Below are 18306 nucleotides of genomic sequence, written 5' to 3'. Positions count from 1 at the left end.
CTCCTCTCATTAACTATGCAAGCTGTTTTATCATGGAAGCCAATCAGGTTGGTCAAGCACGATTTATCCTTAGTAAATCCATAATGCCTTTTCTTAACCACTTTCTTGTCCTTTGTGTACCTTGAAATAGCTTCTACAAGGACTTGTTCTATTTTCCCAGGGCCTGAATTAATGCTGAATGGTCTGTATTTTCCAGCTCTTCCACTCTGTCTTTTCTGTACACAGGTGTAGTATTTGCCCTTTTCCAGTCATTCATCACTGCTGATGTCCACAACCTTTCAAATATGAGACAGTGGCTTTGCAATGATGTCAGCCAACTCCCAGCATCTTTGGATGCATCTCATTAGGTCTTCTCTATTTACGATTGAAAATAGAGACAATTTTTGAAGCAATGCTAATATTAAAAGACATTGCTGAACAAGGAGTTGAATCCTTTTGGATAGGCAAAAACTGAATTTGAACAAGGTATTATGAATACATGGAGACTGAATAGCAAGAAAGTGATATACAATTTGAAGTCAATGTTTCCACTATGGCTTTGGAAACAAACTGAATATGCAGGGCATGAAAACTGTCATTCTGTACCTGAAAAAAGGGCATATGAGCAAAATAGCATTTACCTACATAATAACAGCCATTATATCATAAAAGCAAAAATCAAGAAGGTGGTGTTACAGGTATTTATAAATTACGTAACATTTAAAGACAAGCATTCAGGGGTAGCTAAAATTCTTGCTCTCAAGACTTGCACACAACACTACTGTAGAAATAGGAATGACCTGGTTGTTTCCCTCTCCAGAGTAAATCACATCATCTTACCACTGACAAATGAGAATTTCAAATAATTGTACTTTTGTTATTAAAGGCATTTCAATTGACATGCCACAAGTCAACAATGGTATGACATGACTACCAGCTTGGCTTTACAAATAACAGAATAAAGCAAAGGAATTTCCTTTTTTTTTTTTTTTTTTTTTTATATATATTCTGAAGTTTGTGCTTTGGTTGTTAATCCTGGGCCTTATTTGGAGTGAGATCTGAAAGGAAAGCTCAATTTCCATACAGAAAAATCTGGTAGTTTAAAATATTTTAACACACTGCTTGATCAGAAAAACGTATCCATTTTTTTTCCATTATGAGAAGTAATGATTGGATTACACATTTCCTACCTGTTTTCCTGTCTGCGGTAATCTTGCTGCTGTTCTATTCTAATCATCGGCTTCACCATTCCTCGTTCAGCTGTGCTGGATGCTGATGATGTCCTGTCACCATCAAGCCTGCTGGTGCTCTAATTCAAAACAGCAGGACAGGTGCTTAGCATGCAAACATTGGATTAACTAGTATTTGTGCTTGGCCCTATTAAAATCAAGTGGCAATTTGAGGCTTGAAAAGAGATAGGAAACAGCAGAGAAGACTACAGCACAGAATCCAGCAGCTCAGCAAGTGTTTTCACTACAACGAAGCATCCAAGAGCATATTTGCAATTCAAAGCACAACAATGTCCAGCTAGGAGCAGCTATTTGTTAATGCATTGCAAGGACATAGAATGAAAATTTCAAACACCTTTATTGAAAAGTTCCATAGTTATCCATACAAAGTAAGAATGAATTGTTAATGAAAACTTTAGCTAAGAGACAAAGTTAAACATATTAACAGATTTAGAACTGACTATGCTCCCCTATCCTGCTTCTGCAATAGCTCCAAGTGCTTACATTATTGATCCACGCCATAATATATTCTGTTCTTAAGGGAAGTCTGATCTGCTAGACAGTACATAATTTTCCAAGACAAGAAGTGGCAATTCAAACTGTGCAGTTTTTTTATGTACAACCCTGTTTGTTTTCTTCCAGTGTCACAAGCTCCTTAATAGCGAGCCTTTAATTTATGATTTCCAATTACATCAAACCCTACCAGGAAAAACATACTGCTTTAAGCAGCAAAATATGCCGCATTACTTTTTAGTATAAACGAAAACAGAACATCAGTAAGATATGAAGCGTTTCCGCGTTTCCTAAGAAATTTCTAGGACTACATAATTTGCTTTGACACAAGAAAACCTACCAAAAAGTGCATCTCAAAACAAGACTTTGAATAAAAAAGTTTCTTCCGTACTGACATGCCAATCCATGAATCAATTTTCATCACCAGGTCTCAAAGAACTTTCATTCAAGTTATTGTTACCCCTTTTCCAAATAGAAAAGCAAACTTGTAAGAGAAACAGTTAGAAAACAAGCCATTCATCAGTGATTTAACAAGATGCCATGACCGAAGAGTACAACTAAAAAAAAAAAAAAACCCTAATTTTTCCAAGCTTCCCTAGGTCGCCTGAAGTATTTTTCTAGTGAGTCTGAAAAGAAGGAGGTATACTATACAGTAATGTCAGAAATTCTAATTCTGAACAATTTTAAGGCATTTCAATAGTTTACAAAATTTCTTTTTTCCCCTTCCACAATGTCACTAAATAAATTCCTATCAGAGGTAACGAATGCATCCAAGATAAAAGAAAGTTAGTCACAAAGTTACGAAGAAAGGAGAAAAAATGAATCAGAAGTCTGTGGCAGGAAAAAAAAATTAAAACTTAACAAATATATTCAAAAGTTATCAGAGTATTATTAATACCTATATTGCCGCACCAATGTCACTGAATTTCTTTACAGGTATTTCAATTTGATAATAGTAGTAATAGAACATAAAAGGAAATTAATTTGTGGGAGGAATATTACATTTCATACTGCTGAAATAATTCATTCTCTCATCTGAGGCATGTGATCACAGCAAGAAAGGCATTAACTATTGTGTCATTTTACTCTGTTTGCTCTTGGAAAATGCAACTCTGCACAGAATTTATTAACAGAAAGACAGCGCAGAAAGCAAGCATGAAAAGATTATCACCTCATAAAAGGTTTATAACTATGACTGCAGAGACTGTTAAGTCAATGTGTATACAGGAGCTCTACTGAAGTCAAAAGTTGCATCCATTACATTTTAAAAGCCTAGTTAAATTTAAATTGAACACCCTTTCACATCTTATATAAAACTTCTATTTACCATATCGCAGGTAACAATAGTCATACGCTACCTACATGAGATAATGATGTATCATTTCTGATATGAATCTCTACCTGCATGTAATCTGCCTTCAATAGGTCGGTTTGGAGAGAAAGTATTCCAGGCTTGAGGAGTTTCTCTTCCTAAAAAAACAGTTACTATTCTTGGCACAGAATGCATGCCAAATGCTAATACAAACTTAAACAGAACCATTTGCAGGGGTGAGGGGGGAATAAAAATGCACATCATACCCAAGCCCACCCACAACAGGAAACGGCTGGGGAGAATGAGGAACCATCTGCACTTTACCAAATACTACTGATGTTATAATTTTGACCTAACTTACACATGACCTTTTATTATTTGCTGCTAATTTAGTCATAATATAATACCTTGCTCGCTGGTAATGCTGTTCCACTGTGAACATCTCCCTCTAGATCAAATGTGGTTTCCTGAACAGCTCTAAAAGCAAGACAACATTTCAAGTACTTTTTAGAAATTATATTGTTAAATATGTAACAAACAAGGAACAGAGTAGCTAAAATTAGCAAGTTCACACTCAAGAGGTATACCATGAGTCCAGTTATTATTCACTTTTTAAAACACTGTATCAATTCTTTATATAAAAACACTACAAATATTTATACAGATAATTTCCTTTGGAGAAACAGATTCATGGTTACATTTTTTCCCAGTCAAGTGAGAAAAACATAAATACACATAAATGTAAGTAATGTAAATATAAAAATATGTTCAAGGTATTGCATTCACTGTACTAGTCTTGCTACAATTTTTTGCTCAGCTCTTCAGTACTAAATGTACAAAAATCTTGATAATGTAAATCATTCATAAATCATGGTAATACATTTGATTATCTTTTATTCTAAAAGTTTAAAAAAATATTTGATTCTTCAAGCTGCAATAGCCCTTTGTCAGAGAGTCTGCTGTCCAGGTAAAGCTCTGCAGTAGCATAGTGCTTTGCAGTTGACTATATAAACCTACGAGAGCGTTTTTTATTGATCTGCAGGCTAGATGTAGAATGAACTCAAGATTTAAGCAGAAATATTACATGACAGCTAAATGTCTGGAGGTCTTCATACGGACAGGTCCTACAACAAGCATAAGGTGTACTTCCACAACAAAATAAGGTGAAGAAAAAATAATAATGGTTAAAGTATATCTTTATATTAACTCAGCAGATTAGCCAGAAGAGCCTCTTTTCCTACGTATCTTTCTTTCATTCATCTCCAAGCCAATTTATTTGTTTTCTAAACTGCAGTATACTACAATAGTACTCTCATTTAGACCCAGAGAAGATGGAAGATAGAATGTATTCTATTACATGCTATACAGTCTGATATTAAGATGGTTTCTCCTGAATATTTCTATAGCCACTGAACAGAACACCTCAGCTCCTACAAGTCACTAAATCCATAATCAGTAATTTTATTATGGACCTATCACAAATATGAATATACAGAGAAATAACAGGATTGACTTCTGGACTGTTAGTCCTTGCAACACAGAAACTAGAAGATAAATAATCACACTGTAAAAATTGAGACATTTAGTCCCCTGTACTGATAGGCTCATTTTGTGACTACCCTACTTAATTTCCAAATCCTCCTGATGGAATTTTAAAAGTTACTACATGAGAGAAAAAAAAAAACCACAAAACAGGCTCTCTGAAAACATTCAGCTAATTCTCTACTTTTCCTGGAGGTTGGACGGACTTCAAAATACATTAAAATGAGGCATTTAAGACAGAAGTGAGCTTCAGAAAAACTCGTCTCAATACCTCATAATGAAAAAGACACTTGCTAATCCTAAAAAAAATCACAAGGTGGAGCTCAAGTATTAAAATAGTTATTATATATTTAACAGTTAAAAGCAGCTACTCAGAACTCATTTAAAGTCATACTCTAGTCACAGGCCGTTTATTATACTCTCATTCTCTATTTTTTCCAAGGCTCATCCCTTCACCTCAGTGGGAAGAAGAAAAATTATTGTACTCACCCAGTTTTGTGTCTTGGACCTTTGACCATAAGGCTTGCGTCAATAGGTCTTTTAGGAATAATATGGTCCTGAGTAGGATCCACAAACTTAAATACATGAGATGACCCAAACTGAACCTTCATTCCACTCTGCAGCATAGTGGTTTCTGAAATACGCTGACCTTCCACATAGGTTTCGGCATCAATGCTTCTCGGGGTTACAGTAACAACTCCATCCATGTTAGTGAGGTCACAATGATGAGGCTGAATTCCTGGACCAAATAACTAGAAATAGGATTAATTAACATGGAATAAATTGAATTATACTGCAGCAGAAATTAAAACAATAAGATTGAGCTGCCATTTACCTTATTTACTTAGTAACTTAACTTTGCTTGTTTATGAATTTAAGAAAGTGGTACTAAAATGAGTTGAGTTTCACTTCAATTTTCCTTGCAACAGAAAAGCACACTCTTTTGGTCATACGCTGTTCTGAACTGTTTTCTTCCACTTGCTGTTTTGATGTGAAATCTCACAATGCAACTGTTTACGAGTCAGCTAACTGCAGTGATGTGGCCCCAGGGCACTGTAAGGTTCCCTGGCATGAACTTCATATGACTATGCTTGTTCTACACATTTAAGAAATCCCACCTCCCTCAAAGGGGTTGATACTAGAACTTAAAAACCCTTATGCAGTTATGATAACACCGATACGTACCATTTGATCCAGTGATGAAAAAGAATACCCCATTTTAAATAATGAAACCCTTACTTTCCTCTTAAAGCAAGAGAGAGGAAATAAATCAGAGTTGTGACCATTAACATGAAATTGCAGCAATATTTTACCCTTCTATTTTGAAGGGTATTCACAGAATATTTTACTGGTTTCCACAATTACATAACTCACTGGAGATCGCATCAGTTTTGTTGTCTGAGCCTGCTTGTTTCCCCCGTACCTGAATGGAACTGTCATCAAATTTTTCGGTTCCAACTTCAGTGACACTTAACTGTAGACGATAGAGCTTTGGCTTATCTCTGGAGTCAGAACCATCTGTAGAGCAAGTGACAAATATTAATTTGCAAGTTATTAAAGTTCAAATACTCACACAATATTTCTACGTCATTGCAATTTAGTTTAGAGTAGTAATGTCCACCAAAAAAATAACTGAATGACATTCTTTCAAGATTTGTTGGGAACTTTGTTCATTGCAGTGTAAAGACATTGAAAGTAGACAGAGCCCACTCAGAGTGGCTGTTTTCTGCAAGTGCAAATAGCAAAGTAATCAAGAACTACTATTCTGAACATACTTTGAAAAACTTTCTCTATTTCATTAGTAATTTAAGCAATACGGTCTCTGTTAATCTCCAAGATCTTATGTATACCAATATGGGTTTAAAAGACTTAGAAAATAAGGTATCTGCAGATGTCTATAAAACCAGTATTTATTGATCTTACTAAAAGTACAGCTTATCAGCAATATCTACTGTCAGGCGTCCAATATGCCACACTATGTCCTATTCATCAAATACTAAAATAGGGCATTATTAAAAGAGAATCTTACAAAATGTTTACCTATGACAGCTTTAGTCTTGATACACAGGACCATAGGACTTCTGGCCTTATCTTTATACTCCCATTGACCTGTATTTTCAACTTGCAGAAAATGAGGTCAAAGATAAAGTTCACCTTCCTCCTCCCCCCCAGAACAACATATTGTCCAAACAGAATTAAATTTTGCAAGATACATTGGATGCAGCACAGGATTTATCTGCTGCCTTCACAGGCTAACACAGATGAGTTTTGGCATACAAATAAATCTTCCCCACTTCCCAGAAAATACTACAACTCTAAATACTATGAGATACTAAACTAATACTGTCACTTTTGACTTCTTTCCTATCTCTCCTCCAAAGGGAAGATGCAAAAAAGGGAGGCTGCAAGACAAAGAATGTCTTACCTGTGGACATGAACAATGATTTCAAGTGATCCCCAAAAAGCATTAGAGAATATCGTTAAAGCCATTGCACATACTCTGATACTGTTTTCAGTAGGATACTAGTCTTCAGTCAATATAAACAGAATCTCTATAAATCTAATTGTAAAATCCCAGCGTTACTACCAGGATCTGTTTATTAAAATCAGAATGCAAGCCATTTAACCATAAAATTTCACTTAAGCCTCTACAGAAGTCCTCTATCAGTCCTTCAATAAACAGTATTTAAAGGAATTAAAAGTCAACAGCACAGAGAAAACTTAACAGGTAAGAACTACACACTGGCTAAAAGCAGAAAATACAAAGAAAGGAAGGCAGCAGTACAAGAGAATAGAAAACACAAAGTGAATGTAGGGGAAAAGCTGGGTTATCAGTGAAGAATGATACAAACAAGAGTTTTACATGATTTTGACAGAGGGAAAAGTATAATGGGTGCTTTTAGCAAGTAAGCTTCTCCTGGGGGTGTTGTGACATTATTGCGACATAAAGACATCAGAGACAGTCCATAGACTGGTACTATAAATACCAAAGTTAAGTGCCAGTACTATGTTTGATAACTGGATATTACTATATTTAGAATCACTATCATAATAGTAGTACGTCATCTGTCACCAAAAAAAAGGTAGTAAACATAAGAGCACTCAGTCTTCTAAACATTTTTCAGATACAAGGGTAACCCTTTTATTAAATGCCAATTGTTTGACTCTACAGAGACATACGTCTAGTATCACTGTACACTAAAAAAGGTAACGCTAATGCAGTATATTCAGCAATTTAAGTTGTGTGCAGTTTTTAACACCTAACAATGCTAATCAGAAATTACAGGGCTGCATCTTCAACGTCACCAAATGCAGACATGTAGTACGCTAGTGAATACATTTCGCTGCTTACCCCCAATTCTCCGAATTGTTACTATGTCTCCCCACAATTTACATATCAAAACCTAGATTTCATTTATTTATTTATGAATCCAGACATCAAACATTTCCTCCTCCTATCCACATCCCAGTTCAGTAAAGCTAGCACCCAAAAGATACCAGATTCAGTTTGGAGGCAAGGACCCTTACTCAACATGCAAAAATATTGGAATTTCAGAAGTCAGTAGCATAAAAGTCAGGGCTAATTATCTAGGATTTTGTTCCTAATTTCTTATGGCACTTTCTCCTCAGCCCTTTTCATAAAGATTAGAGAACAGGCTTTAAGGTTTAGTGATTTCACCCTTGAACTAGATATACTTCCCCCCTGCCCTGCACTTTTTAATTTTCGATGTCTTAAAAAGAAAACAAACAACTTTAAAATATTCCTATGTATTTCTGAAATACTCTGTAAAATGCAGAGTTTATATGTTTAATTAATTTATTAGCTTATTTAATAGTAATAGTAATTTCTTAAATTAATTATGTTTTTTAAGAAAACTTCTGAATCTCATTCCTGAGTTCAGCTCTTGTGAATAATGAATCAATACCAAGTTCCTGCTAATGAACGTTTACCTCACACCACTGTTTATCCTCCATATAGATGTAAAATGTGTTTTCACATCAGAAAATATATTTCAGTATCACAATTCTTCTGTCGAGGCAAATTAAGACTGTTTTGTTTCTCTGACGTGTCCAATGTAACAAGAAAAAAAACCCACCAAACTTACTTTAAAACCACAGCACTAGATACAAACACTTTTTTTTCCTCCCAGGAAAATGCAAAAAATTCAAGCTGTTACTGAAAATTATTTGGAGTACACGTGTAATAATCTACCCGGTGTCTTAAAGAGAATTACTACAAATTCTAAAAAGGATGAAAGGCCGTTTTGTTCTAGGGGAGGGATGCAGGAGGGAAGGAAGGTTGCATTACACTACAGTGTAAAGTCTTGCATTTCCTGTTTTTCAACAGCTGGAAGCTTGCCTAGATGTTGTTTGGAATGCATTCCTCCTAACTCACTACAGCAGGATACAGATTCTGCCATACCTATGGCAAAGTCCCTGCTCCCCAAACTGTGGCAGTCCAAGAAAGCTGTTCTTAGCCTTTAAGGACCAAACGTCAAAGAATTCTCATGGTTCAGAAAGGCGATACATATAATCTAAGTCGTATGACTTCAGGTCCAGAACTGGGCAGGGAGGCAGGGAAACAAAAAGGGAGTCATGTATCTGAGGTTTTTATCTGACACAACAATAATTTTCTTTTAGTTCAGAAATGTGAAAGGTCAAAGTTCTCAAAAAGATGGGCATTAATGAACAACACAAGAGAAACAGCAAGAGGCACAAGAAAAATGTATTAAGTCTATCCAAACGTGTTCATTTTATATGCATGCATAAGTAAATACATGGCATGGAAGAAAGACAGCCTGCGTTCTATTTACGACACCCACAACTGAACAACATTTGCAGAGCTAAACAGGTGCAGAAAATGTCTAGTTCTTGGATTTTTCTAAGCTTAAAAAAATGAATTGGAATGTGCCTCCCAGACACACCTCCAACCCACAAGATGAAGAAGCAAGAAGATTCAAGAGACCAAGTTACCCACTATTGCATACATCAAACAATTATCTACCTGAAATAGTTCTTCCCAGTGACATCATATAAGGTTCAAATAAACTTGACATGGTTTACATTTGAAGTTAGTTTCACAAGTTATCTTCCCCCGTACGTACAAAGATACATACACAACTGTATATACTGCCTATCGCCAATTGAAAACGTGTATTTCAAGAGGTAACCCTCAATCAGAAAGCAAACCTTATCACCAAAGACCAGGCAGGAAACAGTGATTTGGAAGAAAGTTTTTTTAAAAAAACAACACTAAAGCATGTAAATGTACAGTTAAAAACGCTATAAAACACACAGTGTAGAGTAAAAAGTTGGACAGTGTATTCCTATTCACCTATAGTCACTAGTGAAAGCATTTACGTAAAACCTGTGAAAACTGGGGCATTCTATCACTTTCCATGCTAAGGATGCAATACAGATTTCATGACTGGGCTTATGCAGTTACGAGTCAACAGTCACACTTCAAATAGCGGTGTAACAAAAAAACCCTGTGCAGTGAACAGAAGTGAACAGTCACTGTAAGCACATCAACTCAGTGATTCATAATACAAATATACATTTTTGATCAACAGAAAAAGACAAGACAGGCCTCCCTTCATGGAGATATATTTTAACTGCATTACTTCACCACTAAAAGGTGAACTTTACCACTTTAGAGATTATAATTCTACGTTGATTTTGCTAATCCAGCACTTGAGACAATGCAGGCAAATAATATTGACTTAAAACCAGACTAAAGCAAATTATGAAGACCAGATCAGAGAAAACAAATAGGCCCAAAGTTGAACAAAAACATCCACACAAGGGACTTCACCTACTGACTTAAAAATTAGTTAAATCCACATTTGAAAAGCAGCAGATTTCCTGCACAAGTTGCTGAGTGCTAAGAGTTTAGACAGTAAGAAGTTTAAAAGATTGGTTTGCCAAATTTGAAGTATCATGTTGAATTCAGGAGATAAAGTCTGCTATTACATTTCAGACAAGATGTGCACTTCCAGCAGAAAAAGCCAACAGTAAACATTTTTGTTAAAGGAAGATTAGGTGAGGAATGTGACAGGCAACAAAACACCTTCAAACTAATGTATAAAAGTGTTACCACATACCATACCACAGTTCTGTTCTCAGAAAGAAGGTCGGCCAGGGAAACTGCCTTGGCCAAGGCTTTCAAGATTCCCCAACCTCCTCTGATTCTTCTTTATGAGTTGTTATACCTGCATGTTCTCAACATGTCCCACTGCTGTCAAATCTACAGCTCGGGGTTGTTTTTCTGTGATGAGGCAGGGAGAAAAGCCTTAAGGTTTTACCTTTTTTTTTTTTTTTAATGCTTTAGAATTTTTACTTCAGGCTTGCTGGGTGAATCTCAGAGGCTCACATCCTAAAAAATGCTTTTTGTCATTTTCTCAGCCTTTAAATAGTACGATTGAACAACTGAAGTTAGTAATAGCCCTGAAGTCATCAGCAGCCATATTCACATACAACATAGACAGTATCAGCTATTCCAAGTGCTGCTGTTATCTCACTTCAGTCTACCCACTATTTCTTTTACTACTAGATTCATCTCAGTTTATGGGTTCATTGGTTCATTTACATGACTTGAAAGACAGACACAATTGCTGACTGCCACATTTATAGCCACAAGCTACTGAAGCACATCCTCTACCATACTGTGCAGAATCTGATCTTCAGTCTATAAAACAGTGATACAACCAGCAATGTCAGCAACTGTGGACAAGCAGAGAACCAGGACATACTTCCAGTAGCAAACTTACTGAATTTGTGCATTTGCACAAGGCATGAAACTGACGTCTGCCAGGTTCTTCTGCAAGAATAGGAACAACCAATGTTTTGACAGAAGGACACTTCTACAAGAGTTATTTCTACAATAAATACAAGTATCCTGAAATGCATTGTTCCAAAGAGACAGACTGGACTCCAGAGTACTAAGTCTTCTTTTTCATACTCTGAGATAAAGATATAAGAAATTGTAATTTTTTTTCAGTGATGTTTCCACAGAGCTCAGCTATGCTTATTAGTTCAGCACACTCTATGCAACTTTTCTGCTCTCTGGAATAACGTTAATGAAATGCAAGTCTAAATTCAAAGAGTTGAGCACTGGAGGCCTAAGTTTGAACACAGTTCTTTAAACCCCAGTGTTGTACTCCACAACCATGAAAGGGTGAGCACACAGACATACAGTACTTTTATAGCAGTCTAGAAAATAAAATGAGGAAACACATGCTAAAAAACTAAGAAAAGGAAAATGTATTTTGGTAGACATTTCACAATGAAGAAAGTGGCTTAGTCTACTTGGTCAAACCAGGACCTATCTGCACATTATTTTAAACTCTAAGGCAAATCAAAGTTCCGTAATGATTTGTAGGTTAGGTTATCAATTTCAAATGCTGCAGATAAAATTGAACACCACTCTACTGTCTAATGTGGCTAAATTTCTTTGACACACACTGTTGACAACATGACAAACTAGGCAGTAGAAATACCAAAGGATGCTATGGAACACCACAGAGCAGAAAGTGAGGTCACTTTACCAGTGGCCCAAACACTATTCCACATAAAAATCATCACGGATTTCATCCACTGCCATCAATGCAGTCAAACATTGAAAAGCACAATTAAGTTCCATGCCATTTAGCCAATTCACTTTTTAACCATGAATTCTGCAAGCAGATAGATCAAAGAACATTTTTCTTTCTACCACAACACTGCTTGCAAATGATCCTATGAAATTTAGTTGTTAACATTAGCTGGAAGGTTGAACTCTTTGGATCATTTATTTGATGTTTGTTCACAGATAGAATAATTAAATGGCAGCTGACAAGACAGATAACTACTGCACAGAAGCAGTCCCTTGGAAAAAAGTAAAGATATGCAAGATGACCTTTCATTTGTCAAAAAGAAACAAAAGATTTACAGCCAGTGTGTTTTTAGTGACTATTGAGAGAATAGTATTAAATACAGAGTTACCTTCATAAGCGTGATAGTTGTAGTAGGCAAAGTGATTCCTTCTCCCTGGGGTTAGAAACACATGCAGAGGACCCAGGTGAAGGCAGCACCAGCAGAACAGATACCATGCAGAACATGCGGAAGAGGGCAGGAAAAGAAAAGACAGGAAAGGGTGAAACTGTAGCCACACTCATTCAATTTATAAGGATAAAAGTGCATTAAACTCTTTCAACTTTAGTAACTGCATAGAATATAAAGACATCAGTACTACAAAGTTACTAAATGAAACAATCCTTATTGTTTAGAAAAGCGACAACAAGCTGTTAGAAGAAAAACATGAACAATAGGTCAGTCCCACAGGCAATGTGCGAAGGCTCAGTACACAGCGTTGCCACCTGTGGCATTTTGGATTGTTTTTCCTCTCTCAGTTAATCGGTGTCTTGCTCCATTGCCCAAGCACGACGACTAAAGCAACTAGGCTCCACAAAGAGTCAAGAGTTTAGAGCACAAGAAAAGAAATCAAAAGTACTATTACAAGAACCCAAAATATTAATATGCAAATCAAACCTCAGCATATAGAACACAATATAAAATACACTTAATATAGTCTGTGTACTGCTAATTTCATATGTGGGGTGGGGTTTTTTTTGCCTTTTTTTTTTTTTTTTTTGACCACACTATTTGACTATGAATTTAACCTTTTGTTTGCAGTTCCGGTCAAAGTTCAGCACCGATTTCCAACCTTGCTTCCCAAAAGGTAAACAACCAGAGTTCAAATTGTAAATCACGTGTTTGGATACCTGAGTGTACCTAAGTGACACTTAATAGGAAAAAGAGCTACAAATAACTGAATTGCCAAAAATGGAAGTCTGTATCAAAAATCTTTACACATGAAGACAATAAAAGTTAAGAGTAGAAGTTGTATATATTTTATCAGTTGTTGCGCTATAAACAATCAAGCTCCCCTGGCTGTTCCTAGATCATAAAATTAACTGTAAATACAACACAGCCCAGAGAGTTGTAATGATGCCAAAATAAAACCCAGCCTTGCTAGTGCTCTGAAGGTTCCATATAGGCTGAAAAATGTTTAGCAAATAAGTTTGCTTTAAACATTCATGTTCTTGTCCTTCTAAAAATGTAATTTTCATGTATGGCACTCTCAAATATATCTCACTAGGTATGCTACAGTATACTTCTGAACGTAAAACAAATGAGATTTAAGCAGTGCTTTTCTGGTTCCCCTCCTAAATCACAAGATGACATGTTAAACTATTTTATTTCTTACCAAGTTTTAAACCCCAGAATCCAAAGGAAGTTGAAAATTGACTAATTTGTCTTTGAAACACTGAAAATTTCATACTTGAAACCATGCTAATAGAGACAAACTCTTAGTCAATCTCTTCTCCCCTTTTTTTATTCCAAACATTTGCTACCAGAATTTCAGTATTATAGCAATATGCAGCTCTACCTCTAGATAGCTCCAATTCAAAATCTGACATGAGAAGAACAACTGATGTGGCATTCACTTACACTGCCAACAGACTTTCTTGTAAAATCTATATGACTATGTAATAATGTAATTTAGATTACTAGATAAACAGAATTCTTACCTGGGCTTAATTCTACTAGGTATGGTAATTTCTCAGGAGGAAGGCAAGAGCCATAGCCAGACCCGTCAACTCTTTCCCTCCCCTTTAATGGCTTTCCATCAGTTATTTTCTTGGATTTCTTTGGAACATAATCAGGAGGCCGCCGTTTCAACTGAAAGACTAGTATTCCTAAAACACAGTATTATACATCCTTTGAGTCTCAAGCTCAGTGAACAAGCACACATCCAACATCTACTAATTTGTAAGTGTTCCATAGGATTACTTTCATCTTATTAAGTTCCTGACACTTCTTTATGTAGTTATTCTTAAGTTAAAACTATTTAACAGATTAACAGCATACTTCTTCACAGTGAGTAATTTAGAAATTTTAGGGTAAAATGCAAAACCCTTCTACTGTCTAAAGATGTATTACTATAAACAGTGCTGAATAAAATAGTAAATAACTCTAAAAGCACCTAGTATTACAAGTGGCTGAAAACAAAGCACTTTAAAATATGTGTTCCAATTTCTTCCTTTACAGGGGGTCCACACCGTGGCTTAAAACGGCCAAGGCACAAAAATCTCTTAAAGATTTTTAGACATACCTTTATCACTAGGCCACTCCCTGAATATCTGCAGTGGACACTCATCATCATCAAGAATAGTTTCTTTAGCACCTTTATCATCAGAGTGCTGAGCACCAGGAGGCAGCATGACCTAGAAAAGAACCATTATCAGTTTTCAGAGCTGTTAGTGGACAATTAAGAATATTCAGAGGTGTATCTTCTGATGATTTTTTTTTGTTTCATTCATAACAAGACATAAAGCAAAGGAATCCAATAACTTGAATGCATTTTGCTTTCTAACTCTCTCTCTTGCCTCTTATTACATTTAAATCCCACTTCCCAGAACACCAGATACATTCAAAAAGCAAAGGAAAGCAAGTTAGACTTAAGGTAGACGCAACCATCTTCCAGTAAACAAAATTATTCCAATTTCTCAACAGCCAAGGGAAAAAGGGGGGGGGGAGGGGGGGGAAGTTATCTGTGGAGGTATAGTTAAAAGAATAAAGCTGAAGTTTCCTTTATCTCACACACCGGGATCACCCTTTCATTCTGCTAATGCAACACGGAAGTATCTTTAGAAATGGGAAGACAAGCTGTCAAAGAGAATGTCGTGATACCTCCTGCATCGCTGCCTTATGCAACCTTTATCTGGTCTACACAGAGGCTAAAGGCACGACTGGAGCATTTCACACAATTGCTTCATGCTGTCTAGCTTTAAGGAGCAACCAAAACTAAGTATACTTTGGGAACAGAATCACCAACTGTTCATACCTTTTACAGCTATATCCTTACAAGGCAGAGGAAGGGGGAAACATTGACTCATGAGTTCTGAGTCTAAAGGAGACACAGCCTGTGATTTCATGTACATTTGCATTACTGCTCCCCACAGCGATCACGCATAAAAAACAGTGACAGGCAGTATTACAGTGCGTAAGTACCTTCTAAGTTAATGATACATCTTTGAAAGCTGAATAAAAAATTTAAAAAAATATACATTTTGCTCCCTCATTTGTGATCCTAACAATGTTATTAAAATTCACAGACAGCTCTATTTTAAACAAGCTACTCAAAATTATTCCCATCTCTGAACTATGACCCAGGTAACAACCTTCTGAAGTAATGCAGCTGTTGACTACTGCACCCTATGATGGTGCAGCCCTCCAGAGGCTTTCCACTCTTACTTGTCGCCTCTGCTCCACACCCACTTCAGTGTTAACTAAGTTCTCACAGATACACCTCAAATGCTCTTTCATCTTCTTCCAAGCAGGAAACAAGTACATTTAAGATCAAAAGTATGTAATCGGGTCATTGGTCTTTCCCTAAAACATTTTCTATGCAAAACCTGGCTAAACATAGGACTAATTAAATTATCTTTAATTAGATTTTCAACTAGACAAGGTATTATAAAATGAGGAAAACATTAAAATGTATAAACCGAAGGGAAACAGAAACACATCTACACTCAAATCTTATCTTGCCAAACCACTCTTTTCTATTTCACATCTCAGATTTTAAAACCAATTATACCTACAGGATAATTTTGAATAGCTAATTAAAGTAACACTGTGTTTCAAGCCTTATTCAACAAGCAACAATTTTTAAATTCCAAAGCCCTCGAGACAGAATGTAACCAGTTACAACACAAGAACTACATGCTGCAGTACACATACCATGGGCTGACCAATACTGGACTGGGGAACAAGCCAAAGAAAACCCAAATGCAAAGAAACGAGAGGAGAGATGAGACAAATACACAGGTGCTACTACTTGACCCTGATATTACTTCTGTATTGGAACTTGGATGAGCATCTGTACTTAGCACTGGGCTTAATGGCAGCAATGGTAAACGAGACAAGTTAGAAGAGGGGTCACAAAAGCACTAATCCCCTCGCCCTCCTAGCCAGTTACCATTCCTCCCATCTCTCAGGAAGTGCGAGCCAAAAACTCAGACATACCTCACTTAAAAATATGTGACTTAACCTGCGGAGAGGCACAAAACACCACATCTGAGCTTATGCAGGCCATGTGGCTTCTAATCATGATGAAGCCATTTTAGAAAAATATCTGTTTTAGGCGAATACTGCCTCAGTGTCACCCACAAAGCTGAAATTCCTACATTTTAAAATAACGGAAGAACATGGTAACAAGTGTGTATTATGATTGGGTTTTGGCTCATGGGTAGAGATTTGCTTTCATTTTGAAAGACAGAAGATGCGGTTAAATATCCTTTCATGAATTTGAATCCATACAGACTGCTGACATCAGGCACAGACATTTCTCTGATTTCTGCAACAGCGTAGGAAATGGAGATGGGTAAAACCAGCTTAAGATCACAAGTCTTGAAAGCAGGTTGTCAGCTGACAACCTACGAACTGAAACAAACTCATAACAGATAATTAGAAAGTATATACTGTTTTCTCATAACTGCATTCATGAGTATATACAAATTATCATAAAGGCATTCCAATCTCTATTTATTCATTTAAAATGCAGTGAAACATGCAGAAACGACAAGCTAAGAAATGTAAATGAAGTCCATAGCAACTTAGGACTTAACTTCCAAGGTGTTTGCTGGGATAAACAAGTAACAGAAGATAACACTCAAATACTTGAGCCCCCTGTGATAAGCAATAGCTACAGATCAAGGTATCAGATCTATCCTTAGCAAAGTTTCACAGAAGAAAACCCATGCTACAATAGGTCTTCAATAAACTATTTTGTCGTTTTGATGTTTTTCATTTAAAAAACTCTCATCTAACGTATGTTTTAATATATCTGCTTATTCAAATGAATTAATCCTCAATTTTCCTAACAAGTTGGGCACACAGGCTCTGCATATGCCCCTAAAAAAATAACCAAACGAAAACCAATGGAACTTGCTATAAATTATTTAATGCCTCATGTCTGTTACGTCTTTCTTAAAAAAACAAAAAACAAAAACTAATCACCATGAACTGCATGTTTTTGCTTGACCATGTTGGTCTCTTCTCCCAAGTAACTACCGATAGGATGAGAGGAAATGGCCTCAAGTTGCTCCAGGGGACATTTAGATGAGATATTAGGAAAAATTTCTTTATGGAGAGGGTGGTCAAGCATTGGAACAGGCTGCCCAGGGAGGTGGTGGAGTCACCATCACTGGAAATGTTCAAAAAACGTGCGGACATGGCACTTCAGGACATGGTTTAGGGGGCAGCTGATGGTTGGACTTGATGATCTTAAAGGTCTTTTCCAACCTTAATGCTTCTGTAATTCTGTGTGACATTACAAAAAGTTATTTATGCCTTATCCTCAAGTAAAAAACAAGAGCATGCTAAAACAAAAGTCTAATCAAGATCCTACTTTAAGAGTTAACTGCCTCAAGTCTTACGCCCCAAGTGAATATGCACAGGTAGCTTGGTAGATTGTCTAATTAATGTGACATCTTGAGATATGTGCAGTGAAGCCCGTATTATTCAGGGAAACTCAAACCAAGCAAAGCAAAACAAACAAAACGTATATTGGAACAATATTTACTTGATTACACAGAAAAGCACTTTAAAAGTGAGCATAAAAGGTACAGCCTGATACACTACAAACCAGAGTATGAAAGCAAGCAACTAAGAGGAAAATGTCAT

The 18306-nt window shown here is 36.3% G+C and overlaps 1 protein-coding gene across 2 annotated transcripts in view; it reads right to left on the bottom strand.

Moving 5' to 3' along the window:
• AFDN (afadin, adherens junction formation factor) overlaps positions 1–18306 on the bottom strand; it is a gene marked incomplete at both ends in the record, with an annotated part of 129797 nt that overhangs the window by 64197 nt on the left and 47294 nt on the right. The window contains 7 exons of one of the 2 annotated variants that reach the window (XM_081998204.1): positions 1170–1288; positions 3441–3510; positions 5065–5327; positions 5999–6093; positions 12559–12603; positions 14148–14315; positions 14732–14843. In XM_081998204.1, the coding sequence (XP_081854330.1) occupies positions 1170–1288; positions 3441–3510; positions 5065–5327; positions 5999–6093; positions 12559–12603; positions 14148–14315; positions 14732–14843 (872 nt within the window). The remainder of the gene's footprint in view (positions 1–1169; positions 1289–3440; positions 3511–5064; positions 5328–5998; positions 6094–12558; positions 12604–14147; positions 14316–14731; positions 14844–18306) is intronic. The other variant, XM_081998203.1, reaches the window with a different exon arrangement.

Source organism: Phaethon aethereus, assembly GCF_964289735.1.
Source record: "Phaethon aethereus genome assembly, chromosome: 3".
NCBI classification, from domain to species: Eukaryota; Metazoa; Chordata; class Aves; order Phaethontiformes; family Phaethontidae; genus Phaethon; species Phaethon aethereus.
Note: the sequence above shows the minus strand (reverse complement) of the source record. Positions and strands in the feature narration are given on the sequence as shown.